Raw genomic sequence first — 27,663 nt, 5'->3', positions numbered from 1 at the left:
TACAATATCGGATCCTCTCAGTGAAGATCTTCTACCAAAGAAAATTTTCCTGATTTACCCATCACAGATGGATATGGACAGAGACAAGATGGCAGAGAGGATATTAAACCTCACCCTAGAGATCCTCTTCCGGCTTACTGGAGAGGTAAGAGATTCTGATGACGTCACATTACATCATTCTTATCTATGGGAGATGGAGAGGTGAGGACTCTGGAAATGTCTTTAGTGAGATTTATTAATGTGTCTCTCCATAACCAGGATTACACAGTAGTGAAGAAGACCTCTAGTGAGTGCTGTCAGGACCCTGTGTCTGACGGATGGGGAAGACCCCTGAGCCCAATCACGGAGCCTCCACCTCACGCCCTGATACATGAGGACATCAATGACCAGAAGATCCTAGAACTCGCCTACAAGATGATTGAGCTGCTGACTGGAGAGGTGACACTGCTGGGAATGCTGGGACATTATACAGTAAAGGCCCCTTCACATTAAGCGACGCTGCAGCGATACCGACAACGATCCGGATCACTGCAGCGTCGCTGTTTGGTCGCTGGAGAGCTGTCACACAAACAGCTCTCCAGCGACCAACGATGCCGGTAACCAGGGTAAACATCGGGTAACTAAGCGCAGGGCCGCGCTTAGTAACCCGATGTTTACCCTGGTTACCATCCTAAAAGTAAAAAAAACAAACAGTACATACTTACCTAACGCTGTCTGTCCCCGGCGCCCTGCTTCTCTGCTCTCCTCCTGTACTGGCTGTGTGAGCACAGCGGCCGGAAAGCAGAGCGGTGACGTCAGCGCTCTGCTTTCCAGCTGACCGACGCTCACAGCCAGTACAGGAGGAGTGCAGAGCACAGCGCCGGGGACAGACAGCGGTAGGTAAGTATGTACTGTTTGTTTTTTTTTACTTTTAGGATGGTAACCGGGGTAAACATCGGGTTACTAAGCGCGGCCCTGTGCTTAGTTACCCGATGTTTACCCTGGTTACCAGTGAAGACATCGCTGGATCGGTGTCACACACGCCGATCCAGCGATGTCCACGGGAGATCCAGCGACGAAATAAAGTTCTGGACTTTGTTCAGCGACCAACGATGGCACAGCAGGGGCCTGATCGTTGGTCGCTGTCACACATAGCGATTTCCTTAACGATATCGTTGCAACGTCACCAAAAGCAACGATATCATTAACGATATCGTTATGTGTGAAGGTACCTTAATGCTATGAAGGGATTGAGGGGAATGATGTTATCATTGTATGTGTCAGGTTCCTATAAGGTACAAGTAGAAAATGAAGACAGCGCCTCAAATGTTGATGAAAAATCGCAGTTCCTTTATTCTGCCCTCTGTGGAACTGCGATTTTTCACCAACGTTTGACGCGCTGTCTTCATTTTCTACTTGAATGTTTGGATGTTTTCCGGGAAGGACTCTCTGGAATTGACGTGTGCCTCTGGATCGCCCCCTAGGGCAGTGGGTACTCGGTACCGGGTAATTCTGTTCTCAGGGGGATGTCACGGTGGCTGACCCGGTCCGTGGCCCTTGGGACGTCCGTGTTAAAGGGGAAGGTCTTTAGAGGGATAAAGTTTATGTTCGTGAAGCCACCTGTGGTATTCCGTCAGGGTGACCGACGCTGCTTTAAGGGGGGGTGATGTTATGGCAGCTAGATGGTATACCTTCCCACAGGTGAAGTATGTCCCTAGGGCTTCCCAGTGTGTAGATGGTGAATGGTGAGAGGCGCAGTGAAGAACGAGGACACAAGGTTGCAGTCTCTTTACCTTTTACTGAAGGCTTCAGCATCCACAGTCCAGAGCACCGGATCACAGGGCAGGCAGAGTCCTGCTGGTTTGGAGGCAAATAAACAGTCCCCTTATCCAGGTAGAAATCAATAGCCTTCCTCTAGCGCCGTGTGTTGTACCTTACTGCTAATCTTCTCATAAGGTCCTCACAACTGTTGAAGATGTTACAGATGTTATGTCTCTCTCTGTCCCCCAGATGGATAGGACAAACCCGTATGACCGGTGGCTTGAGGCTGTTTGTAGGGACTCTAGCACGCCCCGGCCTCTGAGAGGTGCCATTGTGCCTCCTGGGTGTAGGTGCGGACAGGTAACTTGCAATTAGCTGTCCTGCCAGTCTCTGAAGTAAAGCATAGAGATCCTTACTCCCTCGGTATTCTGGCTACTGGATTTCTGCGCCTCAGAAGGAGGCAGCCTGCTCCTGGCTGATCTCCCTCTGATATCCTCTCCTTTGCTTTGCTTTCCTTCACGCTTGCTGCAATATGTTCTGCTTTCTATCCGTCAGTTTCCTAGGAGCTGCAGCACTTCAGGCCACAGGGCTCCTCTGTTTCCTTTCCCTCTGTCTCCCTGACAGGAACTGAACCTCCAGATCAGGATGTTCTTATAGGGGAGTTCACCTTAAACAGGCTTAGAGCTTCCCCTTCTGGTCTGGAGTGTGAACATGTTGCATGCATTGTATTACCTGACAAAGAGTTCTCCTTCATTGCCTCCAAACATAACATCACTCCCCCCTAAAGGAGAATGATATTACTGCAATGACCAGGACCCCGGGGCGCTGCACTTCCTCCCCCCCCCCCACCCCATTAAATCCAGTACTCCGGGACTGAGAAAAGAAAACAACAATTTACTAAATAAATGGAACAATTATAAAACTTTGGCTTCCCTTTATGGGAGGTGAGGAAACTTGAACGTTGCAAAACAAGTTTGTAAAAGTACATCTGTTGTCTTTGGTCAGATGAAGCAAGGATAGGCTCTACCCACGCTGGCAAAGTGGGCAGAACCAAGGTGCACCTTGGAGGTGCCAAACTATTTACAAGAAATGTCTTTGGGTAAGTATTGTCCATTACCGCAATGTCCATTTTTAAACCTTGGTCCATTTTTTATCTACGATGGTAAGCTGTGCCGGAGAAGCATCGACTCACGCACTCATGAGTTGGTTTGGCAGATACTGATCCCAAGACAAGATGTCGCTTCTTGTCTTGGGATCACTATCTGCCAAACCAACTCATGAGTGCATGGGTCGATGCTTCTCTGGCACAGCTTACCATCGTAGATAAATAGTTTGCCTTTCTCCTTCCACAGTTGTTGCGTCTCTTATGGGTCATCTGGGCCAGGGTGTGAACCTGCCTGCGTCAGGAGTTATTTTGCCCGACGGACCGCAGGGTCACTGTCCTGGGTCTTTGCCGATCCATGGTGGGGCAGGGGATTCAGTGTGGCTTCAGGCTTGTTTCTGTGCCGGTTCCTCACATGATGAGAATACTGAGTTGCCTTGGGGCGATAGAAGGCTGGCAATTCTATTTCTTCGAATGTTTCTGAATCTTCTCCCATCTCTGGCAAGTTGGGCATTCTGGACAATGCATCGGCATTCGCATTCTTGTGCCCTGCCCGGTACTTGATGGTGAAATCATAATTGGACAACCGGGCCATCCACCGTTGCTCCAGGGCACCAAGTTTTGGTGTGTCGAAGTGTGTCAGTTGTTATCCCTAAAGATGGTGAATTTTGCCGAGGCCAGGTAGAGCTTGAATCTCTCCGTCACTGGCCAGACGATGGCGAGGAACTCCAGCTTAAAGGTACTGTAGTTTTCAGGGTTCCTTTCAGTGGGACGAAATTTCCTGCTGGCGTAGGCAATTACCCTCTCTTTGCCTTTCTGGACCAGTGACAACACTGCTCCTAGTCCCATGTTGCTGGCATCTGTGTACAGCACAAACGGTTGGTCATATTCAGGGTAAGCCAGTACGTCATCTCCCGTCAGAGCCAACTTCAAATCAGTGAAGGATCTCTCCAGTTTGTCATCCCAGTCAAATGGGGTATTCTTACCCTTGGCTTTCTTAGATTGATCCACTAACAGGTCTTGTAGTGGTGCGGCTTTCTTGGTGAAATCTTTGATAAATCTTTGGTAGTAGCCTACCAACCCAAGGAACTGCCGGACTTCAAGGTTTCTGGGCTTCGGCCAGTCTCTGATCACAGTGACCTTGTCAGGGTCTGGGGCCACTCCTTCGGCACTCACTTCATGGCCCAGGTACTGCACTTTAGGCTTTAGCAGATGGCATTTGGATAGTTTTACCTTTAGGCCAAAGTTGGATAGGGCTTCGAACACCTCGGCCAGGTGCTCCAGATGGTCCCCATAAGTCTTGGAGAAGACAATGACATCGTCCAGATACAGCAAGACGGTTTCAAAGTTCTTGTATCGTTGCACAGTCCGAATGGCATGTAGTTGAATTCACAGAGACCCATTGGTGTGGTGAATGCCATCTTCTCTTTGTCCGCCTCTGCTACAGGAACCTACCAGTACCCACTGGTGAGATCCAAGGTAGAGAAGTAGTTAGCAGATTTTAAAGCAGCTAATGATTCTTCTATTCTAGGCAAAGGGTATGCATCCTTGTGTGTAATGCGGTTTATCTGCCTATAATCTACACACATCCTCATTGTGCCCTCTTTCTTTCTGACAAGGACTAATGGAGCTTCCCAGGGGCTACAACTGTCTCTAATTATCTCAGCCTCCTTCATCTCTCGCAACATGTCTTTGACACACTGATAATGAGCTGGAGGTATAGGACGGTATCTTTAATGGGTGGATGATTTCCCGTGGGGATATGATGATGAACCCCTTTTACCTGCCCAAAATCTAGTGGGTGTTTGCTGAATACCCGCTCATACTCATGGACCACCCTGTAAGCCCCTTGTTTTTGGTGTGATGGTGTAGAGTCAGTACCCACGTGTAGTTTCTGACACCAATCTTCCATTTGTCCTGCATAGCCATTGTCCTCCGCCTGGTTGGACGGGACCAAGGGTTCTGTTGCCTGTATCACATTATTATCAACAGTAAACAGTTTGGCAATTGTGGCATAATATTTGGTTAGGTGGACCTCTTTCTCTCAACAGTTAAGGACACGTACTGGCATCCTCCCCTTGCGGACTTCAACCACCCCTCGGGCTGTCAGGATTGTGGGCCTACTATCTGAATACACAGGTTCTACCAAGGCCTGGTAGTCTTTACCTCTGAGGCCTATTGCTGCCCGACACCATATTAACATTTCACTCATGGGGGGTATTGCGATGGGGATTGAATCACTCACTGTGGCACGGCCAATTTCTCCACCAGATAGTTTTACCTGCTGTCTCTGTACCAGAGCTCTGATTTCTTTCTGCAAAATGCGTTGCTGACTGGAACCAGCAGTTTCAGCCACCTGTTGTGATAAGACAATAACCTCCGACAGACAATTTTCAATAACATTAGTGCCAATGGTCATCATGGGGTTACATTCACGTCGATCAATATCAACAATCACGATCCCTTGGGATTTTAACTCTAACCGCCCCACTTTAACGGTGACCTCTTTGTATCCAACGTGTGGTAATGGCTGACCGTTACTGGCTACTATGGTGAAATCATCAGGGCCACGAGTAATGTCTGTCAGCCCAATAACGTTTATAAAGGATGTAAGGCATAGTTGTCACCTGAGAACCGGTGTCCAACAGAGCATTCATGGGGATACCGTTTATCACAATGGGGACTACAGGTCGTCCTCCAACGTACTTGGCTCTCCAGTTTTGTGGGCCCGGTCGTCCTACTCCTGGAGATTGGACTTCTGCCCCAGGGGTTGCTCGTTTAAATGACAGTACCTTGAAATGTGACCTTCCTGATTGCAGCGGCAGCACATAAGTCGTCCGTCCTGATGATAGCGATCGTCGTCTCTTCCTCTGGTCGGCGGGATCCTCTTCAGTCGTTGCCAGGGAACATCCTCCGATCTGGAAGCCAACTTGATCTTCTTCTTGGGGGCCTTCTGTAGGGACTGCACAGTCTGGGCTAGTGCAGCAAAGTTCTTGATCAGCTCCTGCAGCTGGAGGCGTAGTCCTGCAGGAGAATCCTCTTCAAGGATCTGGGCATCGGCCTCAGCAGGGACTTGAGGATCTGTCGCCACCTCGTGGTGGTACGTGAGGGCTTGATGCCTAGGGGGTACTGCACGGCTGGGCTGCCGTTCCTGTAGCACCTGGATGGCCTTGTCTTTGAATTGCGCAAAGGCTAGGTCTGGATTCTGCATGGCCAGGAGGTGCAGTTGGGCCCTTTGGTTATTACACAGGAGTCCCTCAATGAACCGCTCTTTTAAGAGTTTGTCTTCATCTTGTACGCTTGTTAGGGTCAACCTGCCTGATTGCCCGCAGTGCTTCCTGGGGATTAAGGGCATAGTCCCGTAGGCTTTCCTGCAGCCTCTGCTTCCACCCATAAAACTTCAATTTGATTTCTGTAGCGGTGCGGGTGTCAAAGGTGGTTTTAAGCTTAGCAAATATCCGCTGCACAGTCTCTATCCGCAGCTGGCCTGGATTTCACCTCCCTCAGGGCCACTCCAAACAGTTGTCCTGTTATAATGTGAACTTTCTGATGCTCTGTCAGGGGATAAACTTTTAGCAGGCTGCAGATTCTTTCTTTAAAGTCAGCTAACGTATGCGATTCTCCAGAATATTGTGGGAGCCAGGCTGCTTCAGGGATGTACGGCATGGAGAGGGGCATGATGGCCGCTGTAGCTGGGGCGGTGCCCGGCTGGCTGATGGGAGCGACGGGCTCTGCGGGACCTGGCGGCAATACAAGGCCTGCGGCTGCATCTATCGCAGGGCCTGCATGCACGTCCACGGCAAGGCCTGGGGGTGCCATTAGGTCTGTGGCTGCGACTGCCGCCAACTCCCCTCCCGGGTTAGACATTGTTCTTCCCCCTCGCTAACCTGGCGGAAGTCGGGGCTCCTCTCCGGAATCAGTAGCGGTTCCTCTGGTGCGCCGCTCGGCTCTTTGCAGCGTCTCTTCTTTTGGCACTATATGACGTATTCACTTCCGGCATTCCAGGCAGCAGCGCGGCACCCGGTCTTCCTGCTTTGCGCTCTTTTTGGTAGCTCCGCCCATGAAGGTATGTCTCCTCCCCCTCGCGCTCCACGAGGTGCGGCAATGGCGGATTTTGGCGGCAATTTTTGGTGGCAAATCACAGTTCGTTAGTCACACAGTCCTTTTGTAAATCACAGTTCAAGCACAATTCTGGCACAGTCTCTAGGCGCACATGACCTGATTTTCAGGCTTAAGTGGATCCTGTTTGTGACGCCAAAGTTGGATCGCCCCCAAGGGCAGTGGGTACTCGGTGCCGGGTCCTTCGGTTCTCAGGGGGATGTCATGGTGGCTGACCCGGTCCATGGCCCTTGGGACGTTCGTGTTAAAAGGGAAGGTCTTTAGAGGGATAAAGTTTATGTTCGTGATGTTATTGCAGCTAGATGGTATACCTTCCCACAGGTGAAGTATGTCCCCAGGGCTTCCCAGTGTGTAGATGGTGAGAGGCGCAGTGAAGAACGAGGACACAAGGTTGCAGTCTCTGTACCTTTTACAGAAGGCTTCAGCATCCACAGTCCAGAGCATCGGATCACAGGGCAGGCAGAGTCCTGCCGGTTTGGAGGCAAATCAAGAGTCCCCTTGTCCAGGTAGAAATCAGTAGCCTTCCTCTAGTTCCGTGTGTTGTAGTACCTTACTGCTAAGCTCCTCATAAGGTCCTCACAACTGTTGAAGATGTTACATCTCTCTCTGTCCCCCAGATGGATAGGACAAACCCATATGACCGGTGGCTTGAGGCTGTTTGTAGGGACTCCAGCACGCCCCGGCCTCTGAGAGGTGGCATCGTGCCTCCTGGGTGTAGGTGCGGACAGGTAACTTGCAATTAGTTGTCCTGCCAGTCTCTGAAGTAAAGCGTAGAGATCATTACTCCCTCGGTATTCTGGCTACTGGATTTCTGCGCCTCAGAAGGAGGCAGCCTGCTCCTGGCTGATCTCCCTCTGATATCCTCTCCTTTGCTTTGCTTTCCTTCACGCTTGCTGCAATATGTTCTGCTTTCTATCCATCTGTTTCCTAGGAGCTGCAGCACTTCAGGCCATAGGGCTCCTCTGTTTCCTTTCCCTCTGTCTCCCTAACAGGAACTGAACCCTTTCCCTCCAGATCAGGATGTTCTTATAGGGAAGTTCACCTTAAACAGGCTTAGAGCTCCCCCTTCTGATCTGGAGTGTGAACATGTTGCATGCATTGTATTACCTGACAAAGAATTCTCCTTCATTGCCTCCAAACGTAACATCAATCCCCCTAGAGGAGAATGATATTACTGCAACGACCAGGACCCTGGGGCACTGCACCTCTTTTGTGGGTAAAAGTTAACCTTGTATTTGCTATGAGGTACTGTAAGTTGTTTATTCTTTGAAGGTTCCTATAAGGTGTCAGGATGTCACAGTCTATTTCTCCATGGAGGAGTGGGAGTATTTAGAAGGACACAAAGGTCTGTACAAGGATGTCATGATGGAGGTTCCCCAGCCTCTCACATCACCAGGTAATAGACAGGACAAAATACACACAGCCTAAAATTATCTGTATGTATGAATGAATTCAGTCCCTGTATGTGTCTCCTTCAGATCTGTCCAGTAAGAGGACAACACCAGAGGGATGTCCCCGTCCTCTTCTTCCACAGGACTGTAAACAAGGAGATCCTAATGTTCCTCAGGATCATCAGGTAGATGGAGAGAAGGTGTCATGAGATCTCCCCTAAGATGTGTAGACAGCTGTGAAGGTCTTGTGCTCAGTCTTGTTTTATCCACCAGTATTAAATGTTTTGGAAAAGGAAATAATATGTTTCCGGCACATTGACCAGTTAAAATGAAAAAAGTTTATTTGGACATGATTAAAAATAAAACAACCTAACTAAGGCTCACCTTTGCACCAGAAACACATCAGATTGATTTTATTGTTTTATGTTTAATCATGTCCAAATAAACTTTTTTCATTTTAACCGGTCGGTGTGCTGGAAACATATCCTAAACCCCTTAAGCCCCAAGGGTGGTTTGCACGGTAATGACCAGGCCAATTTTCACAATTCTGGACACTGTCCCTTTATGAGGTCATAACTCTGGAACACTTCAACAGATCCCAGTGATTCTGACAATGTTTTCTCGAGACATATTGTACTTCATGATAGTGGTAAAATTTCTTCGATAAGACTTGCGTTTATTTGTGAAAAAAACGGAAATTTGGTGAAAATTTTGAAAATTTCGCAATTTTCCAAATTTGAATTTTTATGCCCTAAAATCACAGAGATATGTCACACAAAATACTTAATAAGTAATATTTCCCACGTTTTTACTTTACATTACCACAATTTTGGAACCAAAATTTTTTTTTGTTAGGGAGTTATAAGGGTTAAAAGTTGACCAGCAATTTCTCATTTTTACAACACCTTTTTTTTAGGGACCACATCTCATTTGAAGTCATTTTGAGGGGTCTATATGATAGAAAATACCCAAGTGTGACACCATTCTAAAAACTGCACCCCTCAAGGTGCTCAAAACCACATTCAAGAAGTTTATTAACCCTTCAGGTGTTTCACAGGAAGTTTTGGAATGTTTAAATAAAAATGAACATTTAACTTTTTTTCACACAAAATTTATTTCAGCTCCAATTTGTTTTAGTTTACCAAGGGTAACAGGAGAAAATGGACCCCAAAAGTTGTTGTAAAAATTGTCCTGAGTATGCCAATACCCCATATGTGGGAGTAAACCACTGTTTGGGCGCATGACAGAGCTCGGAAGGGAAGGAGCGCCAATTGACTTTTCAATGCAAAATTGACAGGAATTGAGATGAGACGCCATGTTGCATTTGGAGAGCTCCTGATGTGCCTAAACATTGAAACCCCCCACAAGTGACACCATTTTGGAAAGTAGACCCCCTAAAGAACTTATCTAGATGTGTGGTAAGCACTTTGACCCACCAAGTGCTTCACAGAAGTTTACAATGCAGAGCCGTAAAAATAAAAAAAATCATATTTTTTCACAAAAATGATCTTTTCGCCCCAAATTTTTTTATTTTCCCAAGGGTAAGAGAAGAAATTGGACCCCAAAAGTTGTTGTCCAATTTGTCCTGAGTACGCTGATACCCTATATGTGGGGTAAACCACTGTTTGGGCGCATGGCAGAGCTTGGAAGGGAAGGAGCGCCATTTGACTTTTCAATGCAAAATTTACAGGAATTGAGATGGGACACCATGTTGCGTTTGGAGAGCCCCTGATGTGCCTAAACATTGAAACCCCCCACAAGTGACACCATTTTGGAAATTAGACCCCCTAAGGAACTTATCTAGATGTGTGGTGAGCACTTTGACCTACCAAGTGTTTCACTACAGTTTATAACGCAGAGCGTGAAAATAAAAAAAAATTTCCACAAAAATTATTTTTTAGCCCCCAGTTTTGCATTTTCCCAAGGGTAACAGTTGAAATTGGACCCCAAAAGTTGTTTTCCAATTTGTCCTGAGTACGCTGATACCACATATGTGGGGGGGGGGACCAACGTTTGGGCGCATGGCAGAGTTTGTAAGGGAAGGAACGCCATTTGGAATGCAGACTTAGATGGAATGGTCTGCAGGCATCACATTGCATTTGCAGAGCCCCTGATGTACCTAAACAGTATAAACCCCCCACAAGTGACCCCATATTGGAAACTACACCCCCAAGGAACTTATCTAGATGTGTTGTGAGAACTTTGAACCCCCAAGTGTTTCACTACAGTTTATAACGCAAAGCCGTGATAATAAAAAATCATTTTTTTCCCACAAAAATGAATTTTTTTAGCCCCCAAATTTTTGTTTTCCCAAGGGTAACAAGAGAAATTGGACCCCAAAAGTTGTTTTCCAATTTGTCCTGAGTATGCTGATACCCCATATGTTGGTAAACCCCTGTTTCGGCGCACGGGAGAGCTCGGAAGGGAAGGAACACTGTTTTACTTTTCAACGCAGAATTGGCTGGAATTGAGATCGGACACCGTGTCGCATTTGGAGAGCCTCTGATGCGCCTAAACAGTGGAAACCCCCAAATCTAACTCCAGCCCTAACCGAAACACACCCATAACCCTAATCCCAACCCTAACCATAACCCTAACCACACCCCTAACCCGAACACGCCCCTAACCACAACCCTAACCCCAACACACCCCTAACCCTAATCCCAACCATAACCCTAACCACACCCTTTACCCTGACACACCCCTAACCCTAATAAAAAATAAAAAATCATTTTTTTCCACAAAAATTATTTTTTAGCCCCCAGTTTTGTATTTTCCAAAGGGTAACAGTTGAAATTGGACCCCAAAAGTTGTTGTCCAATTTGTCCTGAGTACGCTGATACCCCATATGTGGGGGGGGAACCACCGTTTGGGTGCATGGCAGAGCTCGGAAGGGAAGGAGCGCCATTTGGAATGCAGAGTTAGATAGATTGGTCTGCAGGCGTCACGTTGCATTTGCAGAGCCCCTGATGTACCTAAACAGTAGAAACCCCCACAAGTAACCCCATATTGGAAACTAGACCCCCCAAGGAACTTATCTAGATGTGTTGTGAGAACTTTGAACCCCCAAGTGTTTCACTAAAGTTTATAACGCAAAGCCGTGAAAATAAAAAATAATTTTTTTCCCACAAAAATGTTTTTTTTAGCCCCCCAAATTTTTATTTTCCCAAGGGTAACAAGATAAATTGGACCCTAAAAGTTGTTGACCAATTTGTCCTGAGTACGCTGATGCCCCATATGTTGGGGTAAACCCCTGTTTGAGCGCGCGGGAGAGCTCGGAAGGGAAGGAGCACTGTTTTACTTTTTCAACGCAGAATTGGCAGGAATTGAGATTGGACGCCATGTCGCGTTTGGAGAGCCCCTGATGTGCCTAAACAGTGGAAACCCCCCAATTATAACTGAAACCCTAACCCTAGCCCCAACCTTGGCCCTAACCCTAGCCTCAACCCTAGCCCCAGCCCTAACCCTAGACCCAACCCTAGCCCCTACCCTATCCTTAACCCTAGCCCTAACCTTAACCCTAGCCCTAACCCTAACCGGAAAATGGAAATAAATACATTGTTTTAATTTTATTATTTTTCCCTAACTAAGCGGTGAAGAAGGGGGGGTTGAGTTACTTTTATAGCGGATTTTTATGATTGGCAGCTGTCACACACTAAAAGATGCTTTTTATTGCAAAAAATAGTTTTTGCCTCTCCATATTTTGAGAGCTATAATTTTTCCATATTTTGTTCCACAGAGTCACGTGAGGTCTTGTCTTTTGCGGGACGATTTGACGTTTTTATTATTAACATTTTCGGGCACGTGACATTTTTTGATCGCTTTTTATTCCGATTTTTGTGAGGCAGAATGACCAAAAACCAGCTATTCATGAATTTCTTTTGGGGAGGCGTTTATACCGTTCCGCGTTTGGTAAAATGGATAAAGCAGTTTTATTCTTTGGGTCAGTACGGTTACAGCGATACCTCATTTATATCATTTTTTTATGTTTTGGCTCTTTTATACGATGAAAACTATTTTATAGAAAAAATTATTATTTTTGCATCACTTTATTCTGAGGACTATAACTTTTTTATTTTTTCACTCATGACGCTGTATGGCGGCTCGTTTTTTGCTGGACAAGATGACATTTTCAGCGGTACCATGGCTATTTATATCCGTCTTTGATCGCGTGTTATTCCATTTTTTGTTCAGCAGTATGATAATAAAGCGATGCTTTTTACCTTGTTTTTCTTTTATGGCATTCACTGAAGGGGGTTAACTAGCGGGACAGTTTTATAGGTCAGGTAGTTACGGATGCGTCAATACTAACTATGTGTACTTTTATTGTTTTTTTTTTATTATTTAGACAAAGAAATGTACTTATGGGAACAGTATTTTTTTTCTTTATTTAGGAATTTTTAATTTTTTTTTTTACACATGTGAATATTTTTTTAAAAACTTTTTTACTTTACATACTTTACTTTACATACATCACCATGTATTATCAGATCGCTGATCTGACACTTTGCACACCACTGTGTCAGATCAGCGATCTGACATGCAGGGCTGCAGGCTTACCAGCGCTTGCTCTGATCAGGCACTGGTAAGTCACCTCCCTGCAGGACCCCGAAGTAGCCCCATGGCCATTTTGGATCCAGAGCCTGCAGGGAGGAGACGCTCGGTACAAGGTGAGCACATCGCCTTGTACGAAGGGTCTCAGGGAAGCACGCAGGGAGCCCCCTTCCTGCGCGATGCTTCCCTGTACCGCTGGAACGCTGCGATCATGCTTGATCGCAGTGTTCCGTGGGTTAATGTGCCAGGAGCGGTCCGTGACCTCTCCTGGCACATAGTGCCGGATGTCAGCTGCGATAGTCAGCTGACACCCGGCCACGATCCCCCCGTGAGCGCGGCCGATCGCATATGGCGTATCCTACAATTTCCTGCTTTTGCTGAATGCACCTGCAGGATCGGCACCCACCAGACACATGCTAGCAAACTCGCTTGGATTCCAGCTGGATGCTACCCACGTGGAGACTCCCTGCCCCTCCTACCTGCCTATTATATGTTTTATACTTGTGTAATGAGAACGGTGGAAATGGCAGGATTAGAGCTGATCATAGATGTGACTTCTCCATCTGTCTGTGACTTTTACAATATTTGTTTCAGGGTGAAGATCTGACCCATATTAATACTACAGAGACATATGTGAGGGGTGATGAGCGGTGTAAAGAGGAGATTCCCACATATGACTACCCAGGTGAGTAGTGACCACTAAATGCAGAGAAGTCACAGATTCTTCTCAGTCACCGTCTGTGGCTGCTTTATCGGTGGTGTAGTCCAGCCGTATCACGATTTTGACTCTAGACCACAACTTTCTCTTCAATCCAAAACTGTTCAAATGGCCTTAGACATTAAAAGACCTTTTCTGCAGAACGTATATCCTGGAGGATCCACCTACCCCCTGAAATTAGGAAATTCTGACCGGTACCTGCCCAGATCTGTAAACTACAAAGACAAATAACCTCATGTAGAATGTGCTGACAAGTTAGAAAATCAATTGAAGAAAACCATTATAAAGAGCCTGTAATAGAAAGCGGAGGTAATGATGCTGTTGGCTTCCTAGAACCCTGATATCTTATTGAATGAATCTCCCTTTTCCCCTTCTGTGCTGCTGAATGTGCTCATATGGTCCGTACAAGACCAGGTTCAGTCTTTCTGACCAAACTTCGCTTTTATGATTGACAAAATTGAATGTGCAGTGAGGCCAAGTGTGAATTTCTGTACAATAACAGAGTTTCCCCTTTATCCTGACTTTTCAATTTCTTTTAAAGCAGACTAACTTAAAAGAGGATTGTGATAAACAACATAAAAACAACATAAAAACATTACACCTGTGCCATGATATATCTCTAAGCTGTGCGTGGCTGATGGCTGTAATATACATTTATTCCCGCCTGCAGGAGATGTGTTGGCATAGCTCGAGCCCTGGTTTCATGGATTCACTCCACGTCATAAATTCCATTATGTTTTCAATCCTAAGGAATTCAGATTACTGCACAATCTCCCCTGAAATGGGGGCGCTAATACTTTTTCTACTCTTATTAACTATGTAATATTTCTTCTTGAAACTCATCTGACAGAAAATATTGGCCCTTATGATAATTTAGATTGCCAAGAACCACCGAGCCCCATACTGTAACTACTCCAGAGAGGAGGAGGAACTACTGCTACTGCTACTACTACTACTACTACTACTACTACCCCTGCTCATGAGAGCTTACAATCTACAATGAGGTGGGGGAGATACAAAGTACAGGTATTTACAATGATGGTCCAGCCATCTTCAGGGGGTGGGGGATAGATGGAAGTTGTGAATGGGCTACACACACCCACAAATCTAAAATGACTTTGATTAGGGAACGTGATAGGCCGCTCTGAACAAATATGTTTTGAGGGAGCGCCTAAAACTATGCAAATTGTGGATGTTCCTAATATCTTGGGGTAGAGCATTCCAGAGGATTGGCGCAGCACGGGAGAAGTCTCAGAGTCAGGAGTGGGAGGTACGGATTAGTGCAGAGGTTAGTTGAAAGTCGTTAGCAGAGCGCAGTGGTCGGATAGGCCGATGGACCGAAATGAGAGAGGAGATGTAAGGGGGTGCCACACTGTGGAGAGCTTTGTGGGTGAGAACAAGTACTTTGAATTGGATTCTATAATGAATGGGCAGCCAGTGTACAGACTGACGAAGAGCGGACACGTCTGAATACCGATAAGCTAGATGGACAACCCTGGCTGCTGCATTAAGGATAGACTGGAGAAGGGAAAGTCGAGTGAGGGGGAGGCCAATTAATAGAGCATTACAGTAGTCCAGGCGGGACTAGTAGTCCATGGTGAGAATAGGGCATATTCTAGAGATGTTCTTTAGGTGTAAGCGGCAAGAGCAGATGAAGACTGTTGAATTTGATCATTTCTTTAGATGTGTTATTGTCTATAGTCACAGTTTTTTTACTACAATAGTTAGTGTCTAAAATACTCTGATAACCATTTCCCACAGCCAGTTTTGTGTTCCTAATGCAGGCCCATTTTTCAAATCTGACGTGTATCACTTTATTTGGTGATAATTTTAGAATTCTTTGCAAAATATAAGCCCCATTTTTCTCACTTTCACAAAGTTGAATAGCAGATGGATCTCACAAATTATTTTACAACTTCTCTTGAATCCAAAATTATCCTATATATGGTTGTGCACTACTGTCTGGGCACATTTCAGGGTTGAGAAGGGAGTGCCATTTAGCTACTTGAATCCAGATCTTACTGGAATAGTTTGCAAACACAATGTATCGGGAGCAGTGTTTCTGACCACCTGGCCGCTCAAAAGATGGCCACCATGAACAGGCTTGGCGTTATCTACTCCATTTTCCCGATCCCAGGGATTGTTTTGCTCATCACCCAATTAACATCTCTAGATGGATCTGGACTTGCATAGAGACCCCCCCAGGCTTGGGCCATAGTTTTGCCTGCTGGTCGGTGGTGTAAAATAGGAAGAACAATAGTTAGGTAGCCGGGTCAGAAACAGTAAGGCAGGGAAAATACAAAATTAGAAGACGCAATAGTAGTCAACAAACAGGCCAGGATCTCAATAGGAAACAAATTCACAAGCCAAGAGCTGAGCATAGAGAACTGAACCAGAGGAGAACAAGGCTGCATCTGGCAGCTTACATCAATATGCTTCGAGCTTTTGTAGAATATGGGGCTATCCAATTGGCTGAATCAGGGAGCAGATTACTTCAGATGGACAGCACATACACCCATACTGCCAGACTGGATTGCACTAATTGCCCCAGGCACCTTAATCTTAGTGGCTGAACTGAGCCTACATCATCCAGAGCTTCTGGTTTCAACGTGAACTCCATAACCAGCCCCACCTGCCATGTGAATTAGGACACACCTGGTGACAAAGGCAGGCATCGTAGGAGCAGATATCAGAAGATATGTGACACATCATCTGCAGAAGCCCTAATATGAAATAATTTCAGAAAACAAGAGCAGTAGAAATCTCCATAAAGTGACTCCATTTTAGAAATTGTAACCCTCAGATAATTAATCTATTGGAGTAGTGACTATTTTTGATTCCACAGGCACTTTCCTGAAATTAGCACTCAGTAGTTTAGGAGAAAAAAAAATGCAAATATACCATTTTATTACCCAACACATAGTGCCCAGATTGTGTTCCAGGAGACACTCACACACCGTAAATTAAGTGGGTTCATCTCATCTTGACTTAGGGAGAGTGGTTATTGGTGGATTGGTTAATGGAAGCCATGTTACTTTTCAAGAGCCTTTCAGCCACTAATAATGTGGAAATTGTAAAAAGATAGTATTCCCCCCCCCCCCCAAATACTAAATTTATAGTTATGAAAGGTGGAACTCTCCTTGCACCTCTATTGAGGTCCGATATTAACTATTATTGCTGAACTTGGTTATTAATAATTAATATATACTAAATATGCCTCAACGTTATCTTTTCCTTATACTATATACTAACTGAGACAAAACAGTCTTCTGGGCAGATTAAATAGCTGCTTTTCAGTACAAACGGTGTGCTGCCGCCAATTTTTCTGGATTTTTATATTTCAGGTTTGGTATTTGCCTGGGGGGCTCTGCACCCGGACTCTTTCTTTGTGCTGCTCTAATTTTCTTATATATATACATATATATATATATACAGTACAGACCAAAAGTTTGGACACACCTTCTCATTTAAAGATTTTTCTGTATTTTCATGACTATGAAAATTGTAAATTCACACTGAAGACATCAAAACTATGAATTAACACATGTGGAATTATATACTTAACAAAAAAGTATGAAACAACTGAAATTTTGTCTTATATTCTAGGTTCTTCAAAGTAGCCACCTTTTGCTTTGATGACTGCTTTGCACACTCTTGGCATTCTCTTGATGAGCTTCAAGAGGTAGTCACCGGGAATGGTCTTCCAACAATCTTGAACGAGTTCCAAGAGATGCTTAGTGTTATGTTTGCTAATGACAGGTGTTATGAAGGCAATCCAGAAACACAGTGTGCTTAGCGATCAGAGCGCACACAGTGATCTGACAAATACCCAAAAATACAAGAACGAGCTCTGAGACGTGGAAACTCTGTAGACTGCACACCTGATCCTATCCTAAACACAACTAAAAGCGGCTGTGGATTGCGCCTAACAACTACCTAGGCAACTCGGCACAGCCTAAGAAACTAGCTAGCCTGAAGATAGAAAAATAGGCCTGACTTGCCCCAGAGAAATTCCCCAAAGGAAAAGGCAGCCCCCCACATATAATGACTGTGAGTAAGATGAAAAGACAAAACGTAGGGATGAAATAGATTCAGCAAAGTGGGGCCCGATATTCTAAGACAGAGCGAGGACAGTAAAGCGAACTTTGCAGTCTATAAAAAACCCTAAAGCAAAACCACGCAAAGGGGGCAAAAAAAACCCACCGTGCCGAACTAACGGCACGGCGGTACACCCTTTGCGTCTCAGAGCTTCCAGCAAAAACAAAGACAAGCTGGACAGAAAAAAAACAACCAAAAAAGCAAAAGGCACTTAGCTATACAGAGCAGCAGGTCACAGGAACAATCAGGAGAAGCTCAGATCCAACACTGAAACATTGACAAGGAGCCAGGATAGCAGCATCAGGCGGAGTTAAGTAATGAAGCAGTTAACGAGCTCACCAGAACACCTGAGGGAGGAAGCTCAGAAGCTGCAGTACCACTTGTGACCACAGGAGTGAATTCAGCCACAGAATTCACAACAGTACCCCCCCCTTGAGGAGGGGTCACCGAACCCTCACCAGAGCCCCCAGGCCGACCAGGATGAGCCGCATGAAAGGCACGAACAAGATCGGAAGCATGAACATCAGAGGCAAAAACCCAGGAATTATCTTCCTGAGCATAACCCTTCCATTTAACCAGATACTGGAGTTTCCGTCTAGAAACACGAGAATCCAAAATCTTCTCCACAATATACTCCAATTCCCCCTCCACCAAAACCGGGGCAGGAGGCTCAACAGATGGAACCATAGGTGCCACGTATCTCCGCAACAACGACCTATGGAATACATTATGTATGGAAAAGGAGTCTGGGAGGGTCAAACGAAAAGACACAGGATTGAGAACCTCAGAAATCCTATGCGGACCAATAAAACGAGGTTTAAATTTAGGAGAGGAAACCTTCATAGGAATATGACGAGAAGATAACCAAACCAGATCCCCAACACGAAGTCGGGGACCCACACGGCGTCTGCGATTAGCGAAAAGTTGAGCTTTCTCCTGGGACAAGATCAAATTGTCCACTACCTGAGTCCAGATCTGCTGCAACCTATCCACCACAGAATCCACACCAGGACAGTCCGAAGACTCAACCTGTCCTGAAGAGAAACGAGGATGGAACCCAGAATTGCAAAAAAATGGAGAAACCAAGGTAGCCGAGCTGGCCCGATTATTAAGGGCGAACTCAGCCAACGGCAAAAAGGACACCCAATCATCCTGGTCTGCAGAAACAAAACATCTCAAATATGTTTCCAAGATCTGATTGGTTCGTTCGGTCTGGCCATTAGTCTGAGGATGGAAAGCCGAGGAAAAGGATAGGTCAATGCCCATCCTACCACAAAAGGCTCGCCAAAACCTTGAAACAAACTGGGAACCTCTGTCAGAAACAATATTCTCAGGAATGCCATGCAACCGAACCACATGCTGAAAGAACAAAGGTACCAAATCAGAGGAGGAAGGCAATTTAGCCAAGGGCACCAGATGGACCATTTTAGAAAAGCGATCACAGACCACCCAAATGACTGACATCTTTTGAGAAACGGGAAGGTCAGAAATGAAATCCATCGAAATATGTGTCCAAGGCCTCTTTGGGACCGGCAAGGGCAAAAGCAACCCACTGGCACGAGAACAGCAGGGCTTAGCCCTAGCACAAATCCCACAGGACTGCACAAAAGTACGTACATCCCGTGACAGAGATGGCCACCAGAAGGATCTAGCCACTAACTCTCTGGTACCAAAGATTCCAGGATGACCAGCCAACACCGAACAATGAAGTTCAGAGATAAGTTTATTAGTCCACCTATCAGGGACGAACAGTTTCTCTGCTGGACAACGATCAGGTTTATTCGCCTGAAATTTTTGCAGCACCCGCCGCAAATCAGGGGAGATGGCAGACACAATGACTCCTTCCTTGAGGATACCCGCTGGCTCAGATAAACCCGGAGAGTTGGGCACAAAACTCCTAGACAGAGCATCCGCCTTCACATTTTTAGAGCCCGGAAGGTACGAAATCACAAAGTCGAAGCGGGCAAAAAATAACGACCAACGGGCCTGTCTAGGATTCAAGCGCTTGGCAGACTCGAGATAAGTCAAGTTCTTATGATCAGTCAATACCACCACGCGATGCTTAGCTCCTTCAAGCCAATGACGCCACTCCTCGAATGCCCACTTCATGGCCAGCAACTCTCGATTGCCCACATCATAATTACGCTCAGCGGGCGAAAACTTCCTGGAAAAGAAAGCACATGGTTTCATCACTGAGCAATCAGAACCTCTCTGTGACAAAACCGCCCCTGCTCCAATCTCAGAAGCATCAACCTCGACCTGGAACGGAAGAGAAACATCTGGCTGACACAACACAGGGGCAGAACAAAAACGACGCTTCAACTCCTGAAAAGCTTCCACAGCAGCAGAAGACCAATTAACCAAATCAGCACCCTTCTTGGTCAAATCGGTCAATGGTTTGGCAATGCTAGAAAAATTACAGATGAAGCGACGATAAAAATTAGCAAAGCCCAGGAACTTTTGCAGACTTTTCAGAGATGTTGGCTGAATCCAATCCTGGATGGCTTGGACCTTAACTGGATCCATCTCGATAGTAGAAGGGGTAAAGATGAACCCTAAAAATGAAACTTTCTGCACACCGAAGAGACACTTTGATCCCTTCACAAACAAAGAGTTAGCACGCAGGACCTGAAAAACCATTCTGACCTGCTTCACATGAGACTCCCAATCATCTGAGAAGATCAAAATGTCATCCAAGTAAACAATCAGGAATTTATCCAGATACTCACGGAAGATGTCATGCATAAAAGACTGAAACACAGATGGAGCATTGGCAAGTCCGAACGGCATCACTAGATACTCAAAATGACCCTCGGGCGTATTGAATGCAGTTTTCCATTCATCTCCTTGCCTGATTCTCACCAGATTATACGCACCATGAAGATCTATCTTAGTGAACCAACTAGCCCCCTTAATCCGAGCAAACAAGTCAGATAACAATGGCAAGGGATACTGAAATTTAACAGTGATCTTATTAAGAAGGCGGTAATCAATACACGGTCTCAGCGAACCATCCTTCTTGGCTACAAAGAAGAACCTTGCTCCCAGTGGTGATGACGATGGGCGAATATGTCCCTTCTCCAGGGATTCCTTCACATAACTGCGCATAGCGGCGTGTTCAGGCACGGATAAATTAAATAATCGACCTTTAGGGAATTTACTACCAGGAATCAAATTGATAGCACAATCACAATCCCTATGCGGAGGTAGAGCATCGGACTTGGGCTCTTCAAATACATCCTGATAATCAGACAAGAACTCTGGGACCTCAGAAGGGGTGGATGACGAAATCGACAAAAATGGAACATCACCATGTACCCCCTGACAATCCCAGCTGGATACCGACATGGAATTCCAATCCAATACTGGATTATGGGTTTGTAGCCATGGCAACCCCAACACGACCACATCATGCAGATTATGCAACACCAGAAAGCGAATAACTACCTGATGTGCAGGAGCCATGCACATGGTCAGCTGGGCCCAGTATTGAGGTTTATTCTTGGCCAAAGGTGTAGCATCAATTCCTCTCAATGGAATAGGACACCGCAAAGGCTCCAAGAAAAACCCACAACGTTTAGCATAATCCAAATCCATCAGATTCAGGGCAGCGCCCGAATCCACAAACGCCATGACAGAAAACGACGACAAAGAGCATATCAAGGTAATGGACAGAAGGAATTTGGACTGTACAGTACCAATGACGGCAGACCTAGCGGACCGCTTAGTGCGCTTAGGACAATCAGAAATAGCATGAGTGGAATCACCACAGTAGAAACACAGACCATTCAGACGTCTGTATTCCTGCCGTTCAACTCTAGTCATAGTCCTATTGCACTGCATAGGCTCAGGTTTAACCTCAGGCAGTACCGCCAAATGGTGCACAGATTTACGCTCGCGCAAGCGTCGACCGATCTGAATGGCCAAAGACAAAGACTCATTCAAACCAGCAGGCATAGGAAATCCCACCATGACATCCTTAAGAGCCTCAGAGAGACCCTTTCTGAACAAAGCTGCCAGCGCAGATTCATTCCACTGAGTGAGTACTGACCATTTCCTAAATTTCTGACAATATACTTCTATATCATCCTGACCCTGGCACAAAGCCAGCAAATTTTTCTCAGCCTGATCCACTGAATTAGGCTCATCGTACAGCAATCCGAGAGCCAGGAAAAACGCATCGACACTACTCAATGCAGGGTCTCCTGGCGCAAGAGAAAATGCCCAGTCTTGAGGGTCGCCGCGCAAAAAAGAAATAATAATCAAAACCTGTTGAATAGGATTACCAGAAGAATGAGGTTTCAAGGCCAGAAATAGCTTACAATTATTTTTGAAACTTAGAAACTTAGTTCTATCTCCAAAAAACAAATCAGGAATAGGAATTCTTGGTTCTAACATAGATTTCTGATCAATAGTATCTTGAATTTTTTGTACATTTATAACGAGATTATCCATTGAAGAGCACAGACCCTGAATATCCATGTCCACACCTGTGTCCAGAATCACCCAAATGTCTAGGGGAAAAAAAAAAGTGAACACAGAGCAGAAAAAAAAAAAAAATGATGTCAGAACTTTTTCTTTCCCTCTATTGAGAATCATTAGTTTGGGCTCCTTGTACTGTTATGTTTGCTAATGACAGGTGTTATGAAGGCAATCCAGAAACACAGCGTGCTTAGCGATCAGAGCGCACACAGTGATCTGACAAATACCCAAAAATACAAGAACGAGCTCTGAGACGTGGAAACTCTGTAGACTGCACACCTGATCCTATCCTAAACACAACTAAAAGCGGCTGTGGATTGCGCCTAACAACTACCTAGGCAACTCGGCACAGCCTAAGAAACTAGCTAGCCTGAAGATAGAAAAATAGGCCTGACTTGCCCCAGAGAAATTCCCCAAAGGAAAAGGCAGCCCCCCACATATAATGACTGTGAGTAAGATGAAAAGACAAAACGTAGGGATGAAATAGATTCAGCAAAGTGGGGCCCGATATTCTAGGACAGAGCGAGGACAGTAAAGCGAACTTTGCAGTCTACAAAAAACCCTAAAGCAAAACCACGCAAAGGGGGCAAAAAAAACCCACCGTGCCGAACTAACGGCACGGCGGTACACCCTTTGCGTCTCAGAGCTTCCAGCAAAACAAAAGACAAGCTGGACAGAAAAAAAGCAACAAAAAAGCAAAAAGCACTTAGCTATACAGAGCAGCAGGTCACAGGAACAATCAGGAGAAGCTCAGATCCAACACTGAAACATTGACAAGGAGCAAGGATAGCAGCATCAGGCGGAGTTAAGTAATGAAGCAGTTAACGAGCTCACCAGAACACCTGAGGGAGGAAGCTCAGAAGCTGCAGTACCACTTGTGACCACAGGAGTGAATTCAGCCACAGAATTCACAACAGTTTAGCACTTGTTGGCCCTTTTGCCTTCACTCTGCGGTCCAGCTCACCCCAAACCATCTTGATTGGGTTCAGGTCTGGTGACTGTGGAGGCTAGGTCATCTGGCGTAGCATCCCATCACTCTCCTTCATGGTCAAATAGCCCTTACACAGCCTGGAGGTGTGTTTGGAGTTATTGTCCTGTTGAAAAATAAATGATGGTCCAACTAAACGCAAACCGGATGGAATAGCATACCCCTGCAAGATACTATGGAACCATGCTGGTTCAGTATGCCTTCAATTTTGAATAAATCCCCAACAGTGTCACCAGCAAAGCACCCCCACACCATCACACCGCCTCCTCCATGCTTCACGGTGGGAACCAGGCATGTAGAGTCCATCCGTTCATTTTTTCTGCGTCGCTCAAAGACACGGTGGTTGGAACCAAAGATCTCAAATTTGGACTCATCAGACCAAAGCACAGATTCCCACTGGTCTAATGTCCATTCCTTGTGTTCTTTAACCCAAACAAGTCTCTTCTGCTTGTTGCCTGTCCTTAGCAGTGGTTTCCTAGCAGATAATTTACCATGAAGGCCTGCTGCACAAAGTCTCCTCTTAACAGTTGTTGTAGAGATGTGTCTGCTGCTAGAACTCTGTGTGACATTGACCTGGTCTCTAATCTGAGCTGCTGTTAACCTGCGTTTTCTGAGGCTGGTGACTCAGATAAACTTATCCTCAGAAGCAGAGGTGACTCTTGGTCTTCCTTTCCTGGGGCGGTCCTCATGTGAGCCAGTTTTTTGGAGTGCTTGATGATTTTTGCAACTGCACTTGGGGACACTTTCAAAGTTTTCCCAATTTTTCGGACTGACTGACCTTCATTTCTTAAAGTAATGATGGCCACTAGTTTTTATTTACTTAGCTGTTTTTTTCTTGCCATAATACAAATCCTAACAGACTATTCAGTAGGACTATCAGCTGTGTATCCACCAGACTTCTGCTCAACACAACTGATGGTTCCAACCCCATTTATAAGGCAAGAAATCCCACTTATTAAACCTGACAGGGCACACCTGTGAAGTGAAAACTATTCCCGGTGACTACCTCTTGAAGCTCATCAAGAGAATGCCAAGAGAGTGCAAAGCAGTCATCAAGCAAAAGGTGGCTACTTTGAAGAACCTAGAATATAAGACAAAATTTCAGTTGTTTCACACTTTTTTGTTAAGTATATAATTCCACATGTGTTAATTCATAGTTTTGATGCCTTCAGTGTGAATTTACATAGTCATGAAAATACAGAAAAATCTTTAAATGATAAGGTGGTCTGTAATGTGTGTGTGTATGTATATATATATATATATATACATATATATATATATATATATATATATATATATATATATATATATATATATATATATATATATACGGATACTACAGCTCTAATACAGTAATATCACTACAGTGTACAGTGGTATCCAAACAGTATCACACAGTAATAACCCACAATATACAGTAATATCACAACAATATCACCACAATATAAAAATCCACAATTAACTGCCTGATTGCCCAAATCACACATGCAATATCAGCCTTCCCAATCTATAGCTTACTAACCCTAAGGCCCAAGAGATTACAGGGCCTCGTAAGAAAAGGGAATGCAGAGTATACTTATCCACATCCATGATCATTCCAGGAAGCAGCCAAAGCAAAAGAGACAGAACCACCTGGTCTTGTCCCTTATATGTGACCAGCTAAAAGAGGTGTGCCCAGCCTCTAGTGTGGGGGATGAAGTCACAAGTCTATTGTCCACTGGCAAAGGTACATCTCCTCATTCCTTAATTAAACTCATTTTTCCAGCTCATGGCAGCTTTGTTTTACAGCAGGCTAGAAGGGGGAAGGGGGGGGGGGGGTTGCTCTGTGTGGTATACCCAAAACATGCACTAAACACATCTTTATGTAAAGATATACATTTTGGGGCATTTCCCTTCTTCTACCGAAACCTCAGTGAAAAAACCAACAGATGATTGACCTGAGTGGGGACTTTGTTTTTGTGAGATGAATAGAAGTTTTTAGTGCTATTATGTTCGTCGACATAACATTTCTTTGTGGCTTTTTATTTCATATTTGGGAGGCAGAATGAACACAGTTGAACATCATGTTCCACTGGTTCATCCTATGAGATTTTCTATTAGACTGTGAACTGTCATTGTGTTGGTGAATAATTCAATATTTTTATGTAATTTGCCATTTTTACAGACGATTTAAGTAGAAATGTTAAATGACATTCAAAGAGATTTTATTCAAAAATAATAATTTGTTTATATCTTGGCAGATGACTGTACCAGGAAATCAGAGAGACAGCTGACATCTTCAGTTTTTAAATCAGATGTTCTTAAGATCCCACAGGATACAATTGAAATGAATGCCGTTACTCCAGATATACCATCATCCCTTTACAGCAAAGCTCTCTCATCTGATCCTTTGAAAAAGGTCCTGTCTTCTGATTCATTAGTGACAACTAAGGAGAGTCACAAAATAAGCATTAAACAAGGAAATACTCCTAAATCAAAGAAGCCATTTTCATGTTCAGAATATGGAAACAGTTTTCCCATCGAAAAGTCTTTTCTTAAACATCCAAAAATTCACACAGTGGAAAAAATATTTTCTTGTTCCAAGTGTGTTAAATGTTGTAAGCACAAAACACATCTTGTTACACACCAAAGAACCCACACAGGGGAGAAGCCTTTTTCATGTTTAGCATGTGGGAAATATTTTAATGAGAAATCACATTTGGTTAAGCACCAGAAAACACACACGGGGAAGAAGTCTTTTTCCTGTTCAGAATGTGGGAAATGTTTTAACGAGAAATCAGCTTTGGTTAAGCACCAGAGAACCCACACAGGGAAGAAACCTTTTCCCTGTTCAGAATGTGCGAAATGTTTTAATCAGAAATCGTCTCTGATTTTGCACCAGAGAACCCACTCAGGGGAGAAGCCTTTTTCCTGTTCAGAATGTGGGAAATGTTTTAGCGAGAAAACACATTTGGTTAAGCACCAGAAAACACACACAGGGAAGAAGCCTTTTTCCTGTTCAGAATGTGGGAAATGTTTTAACGAGAAATGGAATCTTGTTGTACACAAAAGAACCCACACAGGGGAGAAGCCTTTTTCCTGTTCAGAATGTAGGAAATGTTTTAACGAGAAATCAGCTTTGGTTAAGCACCAGAGAACCCACACAGGGGAGAAGCCTTTTTCCTGTTCAGAATGTGGGAAATGTTTTAATCAGAAATCGTCTCTGGTTTTGCACCAGAGAACCCACACAGGGGAGAAGCCTTTTTCCTGTTCAGAATGTGGGAAATGTTTTAGCGAGAAATCAAATTTGGTTAAGCACCAGAAAACACACACAGGGAAGAAGCTATTTTCCTGTTCAGAATGTGGAAAATGTTTTAATGAGAAATGGAATCTTGTTGTACACCAAAGAACCCACACAGGGGAGAAGCCTTTTTCCTGTTCAGAATGTGGGAAATGTTTTAAACAGAAATCGTCTCTGGTTTTGCACCAGAGAACCCACTCAGGGGAGAAGCCTTTTTCCTGTTCAGAATGTGGGAAATGTTTTAGCGAGAAATCAAATTTGGTTAAGCACCAGAAAACACACACAGGGAAGAAGCTATTTTCCTGTTCAGAATGTGGGAAATGTTTTAACGAGAAATGGAATCTTGTTGTACACCAAAGAACCCACACAGGGGAGAAGCCTTTTTCCTGTTCAGAATGTGGGAAATCTTTTAGCGAGAAATCAAACATGGTTAAGCACCAGAAAACACACACATGGAAGAAGCTATTTTCCTGTTCAGAATGTGGGAAATGTTTTAACGTGAAATGGAATCTTGTTGTACACGAAAGAACCCACACAGGGGAGAAGCCTTTTTCCTGTTCAGAATGTGGGAAATGTTTTAACGAGAAATCAGCTTTGCTTAAGCACCAGAGAACTCACACAGGGGAGAAGCCTTTTTCATGTTCAGAATGTGGGAAATGTTTTAAACAGAAATCCTCTCTGGTTTTGCACCAGAGAACCCACTCAGGGGAGAAGCCTTTTTCCTGTTCAGAATGTGGGAAATATTTTAACCAGAAATCACATCTTGTTATACACCAGAGAATCCACACAAGGGAGTAACCTTTTTCATGTTCATAATGTATGAAATGTTTTGCACTAAAATCAACTCTTTAACATCAGAAAAATTGGAAAGGAGGCAAAGCAATTTTCATGTTCAGACTGTTAGAATTGTTTTAACCAAAAAATATATATTCCTTAAAAGGGGTTGTTCATTGCTTGAAAAAGCCCTTGTCATTCCTCATGTTTGGCCTATTACAAATATTGATACTCCCTTTCCGTGCTAGTGTCATTCCAGTGTTCTTGGCACTCATGTTCCCGGGACTCTTGTGAGGTTGTTACAAAATCAGCGTTGGCTTCACTGTTCCTGCCTTCAGATGTATTGAACATCAACAGGAAGTTAGAGCCACTGCAGCTCTCTGACTTAGGCCAGTGTCACACTTGCGAGAAATACGT

General features: G+C 44.7%; 1 protein-coding gene across 1 annotated transcript; it reads left to right on the top strand.

The window, feature by feature from the left end:
• LOC138663288 (zinc finger protein 605-like) lies at positions 1 to 27,663 on the top strand. Its single transcript, XM_069749465.1, has 6 exons — positions 1 to 145; positions 259 to 438; positions 8,234 to 8,357; positions 8,440 to 8,537; positions 13,501 to 13,591; positions 25,433 to 27,663. The coding sequence occupies exons 1-6, from the start codon at positions 68 to 70 to the stop codon at positions 27,268 to 27,270; spliced, it is 2,409 nt and encodes an 802-aa protein (XP_069605566.1). The 5' UTR covers positions 1 to 67; the 3' UTR covers positions 27,271 to 27,663.

This window comes from Ranitomeya imitator, chromosome 2 (genome assembly GCF_032444005.1).
Source record: "Ranitomeya imitator isolate aRanImi1 chromosome 2, aRanImi1.pri, whole genome shotgun sequence".
In the NCBI taxonomy this organism is placed as follows: domain Eukaryota; kingdom Metazoa; phylum Chordata; class Amphibia; order Anura; family Dendrobatidae; genus Ranitomeya; species Ranitomeya imitator.
Note: the sequence above shows the minus strand (reverse complement) of the source record. Positions and strands in the feature narration are given on the sequence as shown.